Source organism: Bidens hawaiensis, unplaced genomic scaffold (genome assembly GCF_021521415.1).
Source record: "Bidens hawaiensis isolate Kalapana, Puna unplaced genomic scaffold, B.hawaiensis_p1.1 tig00005061_1, whole genome shotgun sequence".
Lineage (NCBI taxonomy): Eukaryota > Viridiplantae > Streptophyta > Magnoliopsida > Asterales > Asteraceae > Bidens > Bidens hawaiensis.
This window is the reverse complement of record NW_027491322.1, coordinates 596,066-612,096: the sequence shown is the minus strand read 5'-3', so window position 1 is coordinate 612,096 and position 16,031 is coordinate 596,066. Positions and strand designations below refer to the sequence as shown.

The 16,031-nt window shown below is 36.5% G+C and overlaps 2 protein-coding genes across 2 annotated transcripts; one reads left to right on the top strand and one right to left on the bottom strand.

The window, feature by feature from the left end:
* Nucleotides 1-4,170: 4,170 nt before the first annotated feature.
* Nucleotides 4,171-8,845, top strand: LOC143628674 (SUPPRESSOR OF GAMMA RESPONSE 1-like). Its single transcript, XM_077098199.1, has 6 exons — nt 4,171-4,185; nt 5,914-6,046; nt 6,158-6,344; nt 7,188-7,681; nt 8,406-8,705; nt 8,792-8,845. Exons 1-6 carry the CDS (start codon nt 4,178-4,180, stop codon nt 8,843-8,845), a joined length of 1,176 nt encoding a protein of 391 aa, XP_076954314.1. The 5' UTR covers nt 4,171-4,177.
* Nucleotides 8,846-9,498: 653 nt separating this feature from the next.
* Nucleotides 9,499-10,696, bottom strand: LOC143628744 (uncharacterized). The gene has a single exon (XM_077098244.1). It carries the CDS (start codon nt 10,694-10,696, stop codon nt 9,602-9,604), a length of 1,095 nt encoding a protein of 364 aa, XP_076954359.1. The 3' UTR covers nt 9,499-9,601.
* Nucleotides 10,697-16,031: the final 5,335 nt, after the last annotated feature.

The following is a 16,031-nucleotide window of genomic DNA, read 5'->3' as shown; positions in this document are numbered from 1 at the left end:
GAGAATAAGTGGAAAGTTTAAAAGCTACTAACTTGATTGGTGTAAGCGGGTAAGATTAATATTATTAAATATTAATCTATCAACATTACTACTATGAAATTGAATGCCTTTGATCGTTCATTGTTCATATATTTTGCAACTATTTTACGACGGGAAACTTTTTGTCATCAGCTTTACCGACCAAAGGTCAAAAAGCATGACCAAAATGTTGGCAAGCAAATCTATATATAGTGTTGACCGTTGACTTACAAAACAAATATCATTATTTAACGGCTAATGAAATCCTTCAAATGGACTATTAGCTAAATTCGTCACCACACAAAGATACATTCGCTTTCCGATCTGGGAAACCCTCACATAAGGTTAATGTCCGTGAACACTCGCCTGAAGACACGACAGTGCAGTGAGATAAAGTCTGTTCAATTCAAGGATCCAACTAGTGAACGCCTAGTCTTCCATCATCACCTGGTGCCAAAGAAACTAAACGATTGATCGAGGCCGGTTAATGCTTGAAATTTACATCATTTTTTAGATTTCCACAATCACCAACATGCCGTTTGAATCAACCCCCCCCCCCCCCCCCTATTTCTTTTTTCTCAACTTCATGGCCGCCCATAGTAAGATGTATCTTGAGGAGATATCGGACCTCGTAAGTGAACATCGAAGGGAGGCCACACCAAGTGCTCATAAATTACCATATAATGGATGCCTCATAGAAAATAATAATTTTCCACAAAATAGCTATTTTTTAAATAGTTTATGAAAATATATCTAATTGATATAAAAATTACATAATAAGTCACTCGGGGATAGATGTAATCACACTTCTCTTCACGTCTTACAAATAGCTTTGTTATTTATGTAATTTGTTGTGTCTGGTTGTTATACTGATTAGAATTAGACGCGGAACATCTAATATCAACCAATTTTCCTTTTCTATCAATTTTCCTTTTCTATCACTTTAATTAAAATTTAAATAAGTGTATTGTCTACAAGGACTTAAAACATTAAACCTATATAAAAAGTGTGTGTTTGAAAATCCAAATGATTTATCCAACTCAAACAATATTGCGGATTACCAAATTTGGTATTTGTATCGATTGGTACTGGTCAGTACCGAAATCAGTATGACGGTACCAAATCGGTACCAAAGTTTTGTGTTTTGGTATCGGTATGATACCTGTACGGTATCGGTATTTTCGAAATTTTACCTTCAATACTGGTTCTGTACCGTTATCGAACCGAATATTTTGGTATCGGTATAAAAATTTGCAATTTTCGAGATCAGCATTTTCGATACCATCGCTGCACAATATGTCATGTTTATTCTCTTCCACTTACACATGTAGTCCCACAAAATCTAAAGCCATTAGGCTGCGTACTATGGTGGGGGGCTTCGAAGCCCCTCCACAGCGCCACGTTGGCAGTGGGGGCATCGAAGCCCCAGGGCATAGTGCCTGTCTATGGTGAGGGGGCTTCAAAGCCCAACCTTTTTTATTTTATTTTTTTATATAAAACAAAAAAACCAATACAAATAAAAATAAAAAACATACAAATAAAAATAAAAACCCTACAAATAAAAATAGAAATGTTCGGGTTTGGGTTCGGTGTTGAGCTTCAACTCGTGTTCGGGTTCGGGTTCGAGTTAGGAATCATGATTTGGTGCGAAGATAAATGTTGTGAAGATGGTTAAATTTGGTGTGAATATAAAAGTTGTTTGAGTAAAATTGAGAAAAATGTTTGAATTTATATAAAAATGTTATTTTATTTTTTTTTAAACGGCTAGTAGACCGTTGGTGGTGGGCCCCCCACCTCACCCCCCACCCACCGCGCCCATCGTCCCCTCCACCCTTCCCCCCTCCGCGCCCCTCTATGATGTTTGGAGCCCATCGCGCCCCTCTCCCCACTCCTTTCGCGCCCATAATGCATAGTCCTAAGCTTAAATTCTGCTTCCATGTGTTTGCCTTTATAAAACCAGAAGTTAATATTTTGTCCTCTTTTAACAAGTTGTTTATGCAACAAAAAAAAATGGAATCCAAGAACAATCTAAAGGTTGTTTGTGTAATATGTTAAAAGGCTTTGTTGTGGCCAGGTTTCCATGTAAAATTACTTGGAGAACAAGGGTTATTGGTCCCTACAATTTCCCCTCCGTTCCTAACAATTGTAAGGTTCGGATTTAGGCTTGGAAATTTTAGTAATAGAATATTTAATTATTTAGTTTCTTTTTTTTTTATAATTTCTTTTTGTTTAAAATCTGGAAGCATGAGAAATAAATGTAATTACACATATTTCAGAATATGATCTTATAAAAATAAAAATCACTCAATTATTATTTTATATATAATAATTTTGAATTTTGGTGCCGCAAAGTCCCCATCCGTCCACTTCGCGGCATCTTATTGGTGGCATTTTGTTTTTTTAGTTTTGGTCCGTAACGTACGTCACAAACATCGATCGAAAACCAATTTTATTTTGTTTTAGTTATAATATCGTAATGAATGTGACGGAAACTAACCGAGTTCGCGTAAACTCAATGCATTTTGTTTTAGTTTTGGTACGTAACGAAAACCAACCGAATGCTGGTTTTGTTAGTTCCGGTACCGTAATGAACGTGACGGAAACCGACTAGATCCGCATAGATTGATCACCTCAACATCCAGGATCGATAATGGTTAGGTTTTACCAACGATCGATTTTAGTGACCGACGCCACCCCATTGGTCCACCTCAATATATATATTTTAGTTCCAATAAGATACGCAATTGAATTCGTGTCGACTTACTGTCTCAACACTCAAGACCGATAACGTTTGAGTTTTAGTATCGCCCGACCAACCTGTCCCGACGCAACGCACCGGATAAAACACTAGTTCCAAACAATTGAAAGATCAAGAGTTGATGGAGGTATAATCGAAAATAAATAATCAAATATGAATTAAAGATTTAAACGTCCTCAACTCCTTAAGAATGGAGCCCTTAAATATAAAGGGACCAGGCTTCAGGTTATTTTTTAAAGCGGAGCCACACCTGTCTCGATCTTCAATTTTTTTTTTAAATCAAGCTTAAATAATTTCATGAGTTTTACCAATTATTACTTTATAAAAACAAATATTATTATAAATATATATTCTTTCCTTCAAAATAATTTAGTAGCTACATTTCTCTGTATTTTTTTGGGAACGACAACGGTTTATGTTTATGCCACCGTATTTCTTAAATTGAAGAGCCCCGTTGCTCCACGCCAACTTCAAAGTTTGGCATGAGCATGCCCCCTGGAAACCCTACTGCTGGTTGACCTTTGACAGTCGTTGTGCCCAGGCCTGGCCCAAAGGGAGGGCGACGGACCTAGACTCACGCTTCTGAGAGGCCCATAATTGTTAAAAAATTAAATTTATGTTTTACATATAATTTTGTTTAACACAAAGGCCTATTAAATGACTCTTTGGTCGAATGAAAAATGTTCTAGACTATAGAAACAAAGGTCATGGGTTTAATTCCCATGATTAGTGTTCATTTTTTATTTATAGAAAAAAAAACTTTCATTTGTGTTTTATATGTCATTTTAGTAACCTGTTTATTATTATTTGTTTATTTTGGACATTTTGAAGACAACCTTATCGGTAAAATCGTTAGATTATCTATTACATAATGGAGAACGTGACTTTAGGAACCCATTTTTTCCCCCATCCCATGCCCCAAAATTTTAAGGGGTTCTCAAAAACGGCACTAGTTTTGCCACCACACAAGAGCTGAACCCTCTGACGTAATATCAGCCGGGAGGAAACCCGAGCTCGAGAGTCAAAATGACAACCTTACACAAACTCTACCTCCAATCCTTCGTTTTTCATAAAAGTCACAATAACTAATTTCTTTTAACTATTTACCAAAAAAAACTGAAAAAAAAAAAAAAATCCTAATTCTCAAAAAATATATGGAGTTCCTAGCCTGAGGCTCGGATGACATGCCTCTCGTAAATTTCCCGCTCATATCCGTGTTATTCCAGTTCCACGCGCATACAATAAACACGCGCTTACACTCTCTTCATCACTACATGTACATTACTTGCTTCTGTAGAGAAGAATAAGAAGAAGAAAGGAGGAAATTGCATTGTTTTTCACTCGTAATTAATTTATTATTAAATAATCTTCCTTCCTTCAATCGATCTTTACTTTCCAATAATGGCCAAGTAAGTTGTTGTTGTTGTTGTTATTATTATTATTATTATTAATGTTGTAAACCTTTCGATTTCTTTCCTTTCCGATCACCGTCAGCTGCGATGATGATTTTTACTTTTTTAGGGTTTCGTCTATTGATTTTAATCGTGTGTGTGTGTGTGATTGATTACATTAACCTAAATTGAGACTTTTGATCATTGGTGTATAATAATAATAATAACTAATTTTTTTATATGTTAGGGGTGTGTATGTGTCGGTTCGGTTTTGGTTTTCGACTAAAACCGAACCAAAAACTGAAATATTGTTTTTGAGTTTTTGAAAACAGTTCAGTTTCGGTTTTTTTTCTTAATAATAATAATAACTAATTTTTTATATGCTAGGGGTGTGTATGTGTCGGTTTGGTTTCAGTTTCAGTTTTGGGCTAAAACAGAACAAAAACCGAAATGCTGTTTTTGAGTTTTTGAAAACTGTTCGGTTTAGGTTTTTTTCTTAATAATAATAATAATAACTAATTTTTTATATGCTAGGGGTGTGTATGTGTCGGTTTGGTTTCAGTTTCAGTTTTGGGCTAAAACAGAACAAAAACCGAAATGCTGTTTTTGAGTTTTTGAAAACTGTTCGGTTTAGGTTTTTTTTCTTAATAATAATAATAATAAGAATAATAACAACTAATTTTTTATATGTTAGGGGCGTGCATGAGTTGGTTTGGTTTCAGTTTTGGGCTAAAACCGAACCAAAAACCGAAATGTTGTTTGAGTTTTTGAAAACTGTTCGGTTTTGGTTTTTGATGTTTGGGATTGAAAGTTTTGGCTTAAAGAAAAAGGTTGGGAAAAAGGTGATGAATTTGGGATAAAAATATTTGTTAGTTAATAATTAATTGATTATTATACATTTGGCCTGTAATATTTGGGTTAAAGTTTAAACTATATATTTATCAAGCTCGGCTCGAGCTAGTGTAGTAACTTACACGAGCCAAAGCACGGTCCCAGCTCAGCTGTGGAGTGTGAAATAATATATAGAATCCAAAAGAGGTTAAACATAAAAATGCATAAGGCTCGATGAGCCTAAACGGGCTTGTTCGAGCCTTTTATCATTCCAAGCTTGAGTAGCTCACGAGCAGGTTGGCTTATTGCAAGTTGCAACCCCTAACTGTTATAAATTACTTAAAATTTAAAATAAAAAATTAAAAACTATAAGTTTAGCTCTGCTTTTTCGGTCTTAGGGGGTGTTTGGGATTGCTTATTTTCACCAACTTATAACTTATTAACCTTGTGAAAGGTATAAGGTGTTTGGGATTGCTTTTGGTGTGAGGGAGGAAAGTTAATAAGTTACACTTTTGTAACTTATTGAAAAGTTATAGAGTTTTAAAAAGGAATCCCAAACACCCCCTAGTTACATGCAAAAGCGAAATCGAACTGATAGTTTGGTTTTTACGAAAACCTAAAACGAAACCGTTAGTTTTTTTCTTTTTTTTGGTTCGGTTATTTTGGTTTGGCTTTAACGGCTTCATGCACACCCCTAGTATATGTTAAGAGGCATTTGAGTTATAGACTAATAGTCAAATGGTTTACTGAACTAAGCATGTAACATCAAACTTTCCTTCTGATTATTTTTACTCTTTAGTGAGTATTGAGCACCAAATTATCATGCCAATTATTATTATATAATACATTTGGTGATATATTTAAGCTTTAGCTAGCATCATTCATATATAATCATCTATCTTTTAAATATTGTAGAAGCTGGATTGTTAATGGTAGAACTTTAGCAAGAAAGGTTAAAACACCTGGTCTTCGTATAACGCAACAGGTCAAAGACTGCGGTGCAAATAAAGAGTGCCCCAAATGCCATTACAAGATCGATAATAGTGATGTAAGAAAGCTTCCATCTTTTCGTAATCTGTTGCAGTTGCATACGCTTGATTTTATAAAATATAAATACAAAATTCATGTCTTGTATGCAACTATGCATTTTATATGACAGGTGACGGTTGAGTGGCCCGGGCTTCCAATGGGTGTGAAATTTGAACCAAGTGATGCTGAGCTTTTACAACATTTAGCAGCCAAATCTGGTGTCGGGAATGAAATGCCGCATCAATTCATTGATGAATTTATTCCTACACTTGATAAAGATGAAGGAATATGCTACAAACACCCTGAAAATCTTCCTGGTGAGCAGAGAAATTGTGATGTAGTGTTTTCAGTTTTTATTAGGGATGGAAATGTGGGTGGGTCGAATGGGTTGGGTAACGGGTCAAAAGTCAAAACTGGTTCGGGTCAGTGGTACTTTGTTTGCTGCAGGTCTGGTTGGGTTTACCGGTTCAAGATTTTTATACATATTTAGTGTTACAAAAAGTTCTGTTTTTATGCATGTTTAGTATCAAATATGATTACAGAAACTATATTATTTAATAATAATCTAATACTTGAATAAATTGATTTATGAGGTTTCATGCATTATAAAACACTTTGGGGGTGACTTTCGACTTTTGTGACCCATTTGATCTGTTTCTTTTTAAGCTAGTATTTACATAACTTGAATCAGCCTATTTATTAGGGATGTATGAAACTGAAAAACCTAACTAGTAACTGAAATAACTGAAGCCAAACAAAAATTCGACGGCTTGGCTTTATGCTGTCGTAAAAACTGAATCTTCAGTTAGGTTTCAACTTTGCGTGCAGTTAAAACAGAAAAAAACAAATCGATTTTATGGATTTTCATTTTTATCTTTGAATGCTAAGTAATTTATAAGAGTTTAATAAATAGTGTAACCTGGATATATTGGGCCCAAATGTATAATAATCAATTAATCATTAATTGACAAAAAGATTTGGTCCCAAATTCATTATTTTGGGCCAACTTTCTGGCCCAACAATTTTAAGTCCAAATGATAAAACCGAAACCGAATGGTTTTAAAAACTCAAGAACCAATTTTCTGTTTATCATTTGGCGTGTCATCGCGATTACTGAACTGAGAAACTTTCTTTTTTCTACTTTTGACTTAATATTGCAGGTGCTAGAAAAGACGGAAACAGTGTTCATTTCTTTTACAGGACCTCAAACGCATACACGACTGGTCAAAGAAAGCGTCGCAAGATCTGTCAAGAATCAAGTTTGACCAAGGATGTTCGCTGGCATAAAACCGGGAAGACAAAAGCTGTTATGCAGAATGGAGTCCAAATAGGCTGCAAGAAGATAATGGTCCTTTATGGGGTTGGTACTGGGGGTTCAAAACCTTATAAGTTGAACTGGGTCATGCATCAATATCATCTAGGAACCGTTGAAGATGAACAAGATGGTCAATTTGTAGTTGCAAAAATATTCTATCAGTCACAGAAAGATGCTGAGAAGGCAGATAATAATGTTGTAGTTGAAAAAGTAGATGCATGGATGAATTCAACGAGTCCAAAAACTCCAAAAATCGACACGCCTGATCCATGTAGGTCAGGAAAGTTGGTTTCTTGTGATGATGTTAACAATGATAATGCTGATCAGTCACCATTACAGGTTGGTATATGACTGTATTCATCTTACTTGTGGATTTCCACCCATTTAATTCATAGATAAATTGGTATATAAATGTTAGTTGATAAATAAGTTAGAAGAATATATATAAAAAATAAGAGTTAATTACACGGATGGTCTTTCTGGTATGGACATATTGCAAGTTGTTTATTAAGTTTGAAAAATTACACATATGGTAATTATTTCGAAAGCGTTACAAGGATGGTTCTTGGAATGGATGAACATTTGTTTTTCCAGTTAAGCGCATGTGAGATGACTAAAATACCCTTACTAATAAAAGACAAAAAAAAATAGTTATAGAATAATAGGTTATGTGACTTAAGTTATATACTATATTATTATTACTTAATGTTTTAGCAGTAGGGGTATTTTAGTCATGTCATACGTACTTGACTGGAGAAACTAACGTTCATTTCTAAGGATCATTCGTGTTATGCTTTCGAAATAGTTGGGACTTGGGACTAAACGTGTAATTGTTCAAACTTAAGGACCAAACTTGCAATATGGACATACTGCAGGGACCGTCTGACTATCCGAGTAATTAACTCAGACCATAAAACATGCTATATATTTCAGTGGCCCGTTTCGACCAGTTTCAACCCAAACGCATTAGGACCTACTCATCTTAGCACTTCTAGTTCTTGTTTTAATTAACTGGTGATTTTTGTGTGACAAGGCTGACTGTTTTTATTGTATGCCGAGTTAGGAATCTGTGTGGTGTATTGAGCAAACATACCTTCCTTCGGCTTCTAATGCTGTTAATAAGAATAATGTGGAGTTACTCATATGGGAAGATGATTCACAAGCGGATGATTTAGATGCATTCAATGACTCATTGTTCGGCAATGAGAATCTTGATACTAATGACTTTATTGGTGATTCAAGGCCGAATAACGCACCTCAATCAGGATCGAATGTCAATGCTGACTGTGCACCTGGTGCAAGTTCTCAATATGATGATCTTGAGAATCTGGACTTGGGTTCTTTACCAGATTTCAACCTTACTGTAAGCCCAAATAACCACTTCTTTTAACCTGATTTGAGACTTTAATCGTTATAAATGCTAATTTTGTATTTGTAACATGCATGCAGGACTTGCAGTTTTCATCACAAGACAGCATTTTTTGGTGTAGAGAATGGAAATGATTGGTCGATACGGAGATATTCATCTTGGTTATATTATTATTTAAAATCCTGAAAAGAAACTTAAGGTATGATATGATGATCCTATGGAACGAGGCTCTGATTTTGTGTATTGTGCAGTGTTGTAGAGCAAGTATGTAATGGTAACTAGCAACTCTTATGGTTTAATGGTTGTTTGTTTTGGCTTTATAACTCTCTTTTTAACTTATTGTGACAAGTACATTTGTGAATTTTGACCCGTTGACTTGTAAATTTGTTTGTTTCGGTTGTGTTTCAACTTTTAAGTCAAGGGCTCAAATGACAATTGATGCTTCGGGATATCGCTTTGGGTAAAACTAATTTATTTACATTTTAATAATGAGAGTTGAGTTGAATGAAACTTGAAATTTTGTAAATTAGTTGAGCCCTTACAAGATGTTGACCTGACTCAAGCTTGAGTTTGACTCAGTGTTGACTTTGACTCTATATAATAAGTTTTACATGTTTTGTTTTGGACCCGCCACTGGTTTTTACCATCCATGGTTTTATATTTGACCCGAACTCATTTTGACCCGTCAATCTTAACACGTATAATAACGCCGAAAAAAATTCAAAAACTAATAAACTTCATATAAAACTAACCAAAAAACCAACATTTAAAACTAGAGATGAATCAAATGTACGCAACTAAAACCGTCACAGCCCGAAGGAAGGCAAGAACCACAGTGGTAGCATGGCGGGACGTGGTGGCGGGTAACTAAAGCAGCCACGGTGGAACACTCAACCATCTTCCCGAACGCAATTTCCCGGCAAAAGATAAATATACTTATCAGCATTCTTCAACAAATGCGAAGGCAGATGAACCGCGGAATACGAATGGGGAATGGGGCCCATCTTCCCGATCAGCTCCCGAAACGTGTACTCCTCGGGAAGCATATCGTACAAGTCCGCCCCGTTACATATCACTTTCTGGATCCGTTTCGGGTCAAGGTAATGCGAAAACCGCACTCTATCAGTATGACTATAAGCTTTCATCTTGAACACAAAATCACTAACCTTCCTAAAGCAAAAACTACAATGCCAACCCGAATCCGCCAACAAATAATCGCTCTGTCGATAATGCATGTATCGAGTCGTCCCCTTTCGATACTGATGAACCGACGCCCTCCAACTCTTCCGATCCAAATTAAACTCGAATGAGTACAAATAATTATTCAAATTCAAATGCACAATCGGGGGCGGCCCGTCACACCACCGCAACAAATCAATCGTGCGACCACTCGGGATCTCATCGACATCCGACATTATCAACAAATCGTCGTCCTCAATACCCGCTATCCTCAAAAGATGATCCAACCCCACCCGTTGATACGCCTCTTCGACAAACGGGTTCTCACCTTTCTTGAACCGACCCCCGATCGTCCCGTAAGTCAATCTCGGCTCGATAAAGTCAAACTTATCGCGATTCATCCCAAAGTTTAACCGTTTCGGGATACCCGTGAACGTAGAATTCGATTCTAAAACCACAAACTGGGTAATGTAGGGGTATAACTCCCTCCATCGGATCGTAAGCATGTCGATTTCGTTGCTGAATAGGACGGCGTCGTACACGCGCCTCGGGTAGTCCCGGAGGGTCCAACCATGAAGGGTGCATAGAGATTGCATTGAAACGTTTGCATGGTAATAATGTGTGAGGTGAATAAAGGGTTTGGGTGGTGACTGCCATAGTGGCCGGAGGAAGTAGGTGACTTTTTGGCCGTGAAGGTATATTCCGGCGAATATTGTTGGAATCAAAATGAATAATATTATGAATGTTTTTAGTTCTAAACCTCGTATCATGCATAGGATTCTTGACATTCTGCTTGTCACCTGCATATTACAAAAACTTCAAAATAATAATAATAAGGAAAAATGTTTTTTATTGGTCCCAACTTTTTCATTTTTGCCGGCGCTGGTCCCAACTTTCATTTTGGCTGGCAACGGTCCCAACTTCAACATTCGTTGCTTCCACCAGTCCGCGACTGACGGAGCACTAACTCAGTTATGTTTTTGCTTACGTGTCAATCTGAGTTGTCAAAAACATATTACGTGGCAGCCACCGTGGATTATTGGTTTAGGAAAAATGGTTTTTATTGGTCCCAACTTTTTCATTTTTGCCGACGCTGGTCCCAACTTTCATTTTGGCTAGCAACGGTCCCAACTTCAACATTCGTTGCTCCCACCAGTCCGCGACTGACGGAGCACTAACTCCGTTATGTTTTTGCTTATGTGTCAATCTGAGTTGTCAAAAACATATTATGTGGCAGCCACCATGGATTATTGGTTTATTACGTGACAGCCACCAGAACCCTAACTCTTCAACGCTCACTCAAAACCACCGGATCCGCCCTCTCCGTCTTCGCTTCCGGCGAACCCCTCGCTGTCGCCGACCAAACTCCCGTCATCCTCCTCCCCACCCCTTCCTCCACCTCCACCAAACCCCCTTCATTCCACCGCCACCAACCCCCACCACCACCGCCAGCGCCATCGACCCGGTCTCCATCTGTTGCTAGCTCAAAACCCAGATCGGTTCCGGCAGCCGCCGTTAACCTCCATCAATGAACCTGTTTTAAATCAATGAACCTGTTTTAAATCGAATCTGATTTGAAGAGGAATTGGATGCGTACCGGTAAGACCAAGGGCGAATTTGGTGATGATGGTGCCGGTGATGGCGAATCTAACGAGGAGCGGCCAGTTTCGGTTGAACTCTCGCTTGAAGATTACAGGCCATGGATCGAACTTCGTCATTCTCTCTTTCTATGTGTGTTGTGTGGCGACTCAGTGGTGTTTGTGTATGAAGGGGGTTTGGTGGAGGTGGAGGAAGGGGTGGGGAGGAGGACGGCGGGAGTTTGGTCGGCGACAGCGAGGGGTTCGCCGGAAGCGAAGACGGAGATGGCGGATCCGGTGGTTTTGAGTGAGCGTTGAAGAGTTAGGGTTCTGGTGGCTGCCACGTAATAAACCAATAATCCACGGTGGCTGCCACGTAATATGTTTTTGACAACTCAGATTGACACGTAAGCAAAAACATAACGGAGTTAGTGCTCCGTTAGTCGCGGACTGGTGGAAGCAACGAATGTTGAAGTTGGGACCGTTGCCAGCCAAAATGAAAGTTGGGACCAGCGCCGGCAAAAATGAAAAAGTTGGGACCAATAAAAACCATTTTTCCTAAACCAATAATCCACGGTGCTGCCACGTAATATGTTTTTGACAACTCAGATTGACACGTAAGCAAAAACATAACGGAGTTAGTGCTCCGTCAGTCGCGGACTGGTGGAAGCAACGAATGTTGAAGTTGGGACTGTTGCCAGCCAAAATGAAAGTTGGGACCAGCGCCATCAAAAATGAAAAAGTTTAGACCAATAAAAACCATTTTTCCTAATAATAATAATAATATGACTCAAACACCTATTTATATAAATATGATACTAATACTTATCTAGACGTGTAACATTGTAACAATTCCATAATAAAACTAAAACAAACTTTATCTTCTACCTCTTGATTTATTTCAAATCCGATTAGGATTTAATCCTGTAGTCAGTGTCACGTATGCAGTGGACTTTAAGTAGCCCACCCCTCTCACGTCTTGTTCTTTTGTTATATTCTTGTATCTTCCTTGGGGTTCAAGTCACATTAGCCGACAGCCCGACACCACCTATCAAAATATTAGGTCTTTGGGCTTTTTTAGTTTAACGCCCTTTTATGCAGTGGACTTTAAGTAGCCACCCACCCACCCACCCTTAAAATCGGTTATTTCCTAATCATTGTTTTCGATTTTAATTTAAATGAATTCCTTTATTTAAAAATAATGACTTTAGATAAAGCAATACAAATAATCACTAACTTAGTCTAGTGATGAGACATGGGATGGATAAAATATATGAGAAAAAAAATAAAATTAGATGTTCAAAATAAAGAAAAATAGAAAAAATAATATGACTCAGAACACCTATTTATAAAAATATTAGACCTAAACTAAATACAGATAACTCGTTTAAATATGATTACTAATACTTATCTAAACTAACAATTCCATAATGAAACCAAAACAAACTTTATCTTCTATCTTTTTATTTATCTTGAACCCATCTCAAGCCAGATTAAGATTAAACCCTTTAGTCATTGTCACGTATGCAGTGGACTTTCCTAATCATTTTTTCCAGTTATGGTTTAAATAAAGCAGCACAAAAATAAATAGCAAAGATTTACTTTTACTAAACGATAAATCAAACTACTAAAAAATTACATTTATGTTACACCATCTATCCTTTTGTAAAAAGGAGCTATCGTGCGACTTTTAAACCCGAATAGGATTCACGTATGAGTGGACTTTAACTGGTTCACCTTGAAAATCAGTTATTTCCTAATTATTGTTTCCAATTTTAATTTAAATGAATTCCTCTATTTAAAAATAATAACTTTAGATAAATAACACAAATATCACAAATATAAATAACAAACCAAAATTTATTTTTGCTACATGATAAAACAAACTGCTAAAAAAAATTACATTTGTTTTTATATTGTTTCAAACGGTCAAGAGTCCGTTTTCGCCAGTTATGGGGCCGGCACCCTGATTTAATAGTCAAGGCGCTGTGCTCAGGGCGTTATACGCCTACATGTACAAGGGCTCTGGCCCACAACAACCGTCTTATTTTATTATTATTATTATTATTATTACTGAAATTTGACAAACCTTGCAACAGATTTCATCGTTCCTCTTGGAAGTCTCATAATCATCAACCTTCATGAGGGATCAAATCAAACAACACATAAAATTATTAAACCTTATAGAAATTGAAACCTTGATAAAACCCTGTGTTCATCCGACCAGATAGATCTTTAGGGGATCATTGTTCCTTAATCTAATCAAACTTCCAGATTATTATTATTATTATTATTATTATTATTATTATTATTATTATTATTATTATGTGATGCATTGTGTTTGCCTCTAAAGAATGGCCATTGAAATAAGAACAAACAATGAAATAGATATTTATTAGAGGTTATTGGTTGATAATAATAATAATAATAATAATAATAATAATAATAATAATAATAATAATAATAATAATAATAAGTATTGAATAGGTGATATTTGAAATGTATCTAAGGGCAGTTGATTAAGGGAAACCGTTATCTCATTATCCCCACGTTGAACAGGATAGGGTTGTTGGGGTCTAGTTTTTGGGGAATTTTTAAATATAAAAATTCAATTTAAATTTTTTTTGAACTCATATGTAAAAGATTTTGAATCTCTCATATATCCAACTTAATCTGCCTTTTATTTAAATAAAATAAAACATATCATTACTAGTAATAACAAATAAGAACTTTGATGTCGTAAAGTTATCATTGGGTTACTTTGCGGCACACTATCGGTTCTCGACATTTTGTTCTTTTATTTATTTTTGTTTCTTATTCTCGGTGGCGTAAAGAACGTAACGAAAACGACCGGATGCCATTTTTTTTGTTTTAGCTATCGCAACCTTTTGTTTTAGTTCGCCTAGACTTTTTGTCCTTCGTTTTAGTTCTGTCACCTAACGAAGGTAACGAAAACCGACTAAATGTCAATTTTGTTGATTTTTTTCTTTTTAGTACCGGTACCGTAACAAAAGTGTCGCAAACCAATTGAATTTGCGTAGATTCAACGCCTCAATGATCAGGATTGACAACGCTTGGGTTTTACCAACGTTCGAGTTTCACCGATAGATGTTACCTCATTGATCCACCTCAATTTTACTTTTTTTTTTTGTTTTATTTTAGGTTTTAGTTCCGGTACCATAATGCTTGTAACCGAAACCAACCAAATTCGATTCAATTTACTGCCTCAACGCCATATTGACAATGTTTGGATTTACCATCGCCCGAGTTTTACCGACTATGCCCGGCGCAACGCGCTGGGTAAAACTCTAGTTTATATGAATATAAAAACATCTGTGACGTGCACCGGAACTCGAAGTCTAAATGATGTGGAGGAGGGTCGGACAAGAGGAGATGGACTTGCTCGGGTTGTGGAGCTCAAGTCCGTGAGCTTGGTTTGTGACTACAGACAGACGGGGTGGGAGCGTGGGACACCACTCTCACATACACATATATATATATACATTGTATAAATACAGCTCAAGTTATTCAAGAGCTTAATGATGGATAGATATTAAGGGTTATTAACCATTTATCCACTTCTTTATTGTAATTTGATCCTTTTGTGTTAAAAAAAGTAAAAATAAAAAATTTAAGGATAGAGATCCTTAAGTGATATAATAAAAAAAAAATTATGAATGCTCAAGTGATGTTAACAAATTCACTCTACGTCGTCTCCCCCAACTCTCCAATAGAAAGTTTGCTCAACTAATAACGTCACTCTAATGTTGTAGAGATCACTGGTACACCAAACGTGTCACTAATTCAAAGACACTAATCACCTTGCAAACATTTCATCATCCAAGAAAATGAGCACCTCTTCAACCCACTATATCAAAATAGTGGTCTTTACAGTTCTTCAACACCTCATTATGTCAAGATAGTAAGATCTCTCAACTCAATATCAAACTATGTTAAGATCGTGTTTCCTCACAACTCAACTATACACTATGTCAAGATCGCGTTACCTCACAACTCAACATCACGCTAGATGACAAGAGCGAGTTTATCATTTGAGTTGATTTTGTGAGGGAAAAAAATGCAAAAAAATGGCTGTATTGAGTTGAAAGTCTTATAAAATGTATTTTTATGCATATACATTTTTTTAAATTTCAAAAAGCAAAAGGAAAAATCGACAAAAAGGTAAATTTGGAGTGAGAAATAGGGAAGTCGGTGTCGTCAATGAAGAGGCTGGGAGGGACGATATGGACAATTATAACTAAATGTGTGACATTTGAGCCAAAACAAGGTACACCTCAGTACGTAATTACCGATTAAGCAAATAAACGCCTTTTGCGTAACAAACGAACGATCAACCGAACGGGTCGGGTTATGACCTAGATATCTCGGGGGGCCATTTATAAGTGATATACGATCTATACAAGCTAAAATATTAGAAATATGATCTTAGTTTGATAGCAAACAAGTTAACCGAAAACATGCTCGTTTAACCACCCGCTATAGATTTAAACGCGAAAGATAGTTACAAACCAAACATTGTATCATCCGTTAAGCCGAAAAAGAC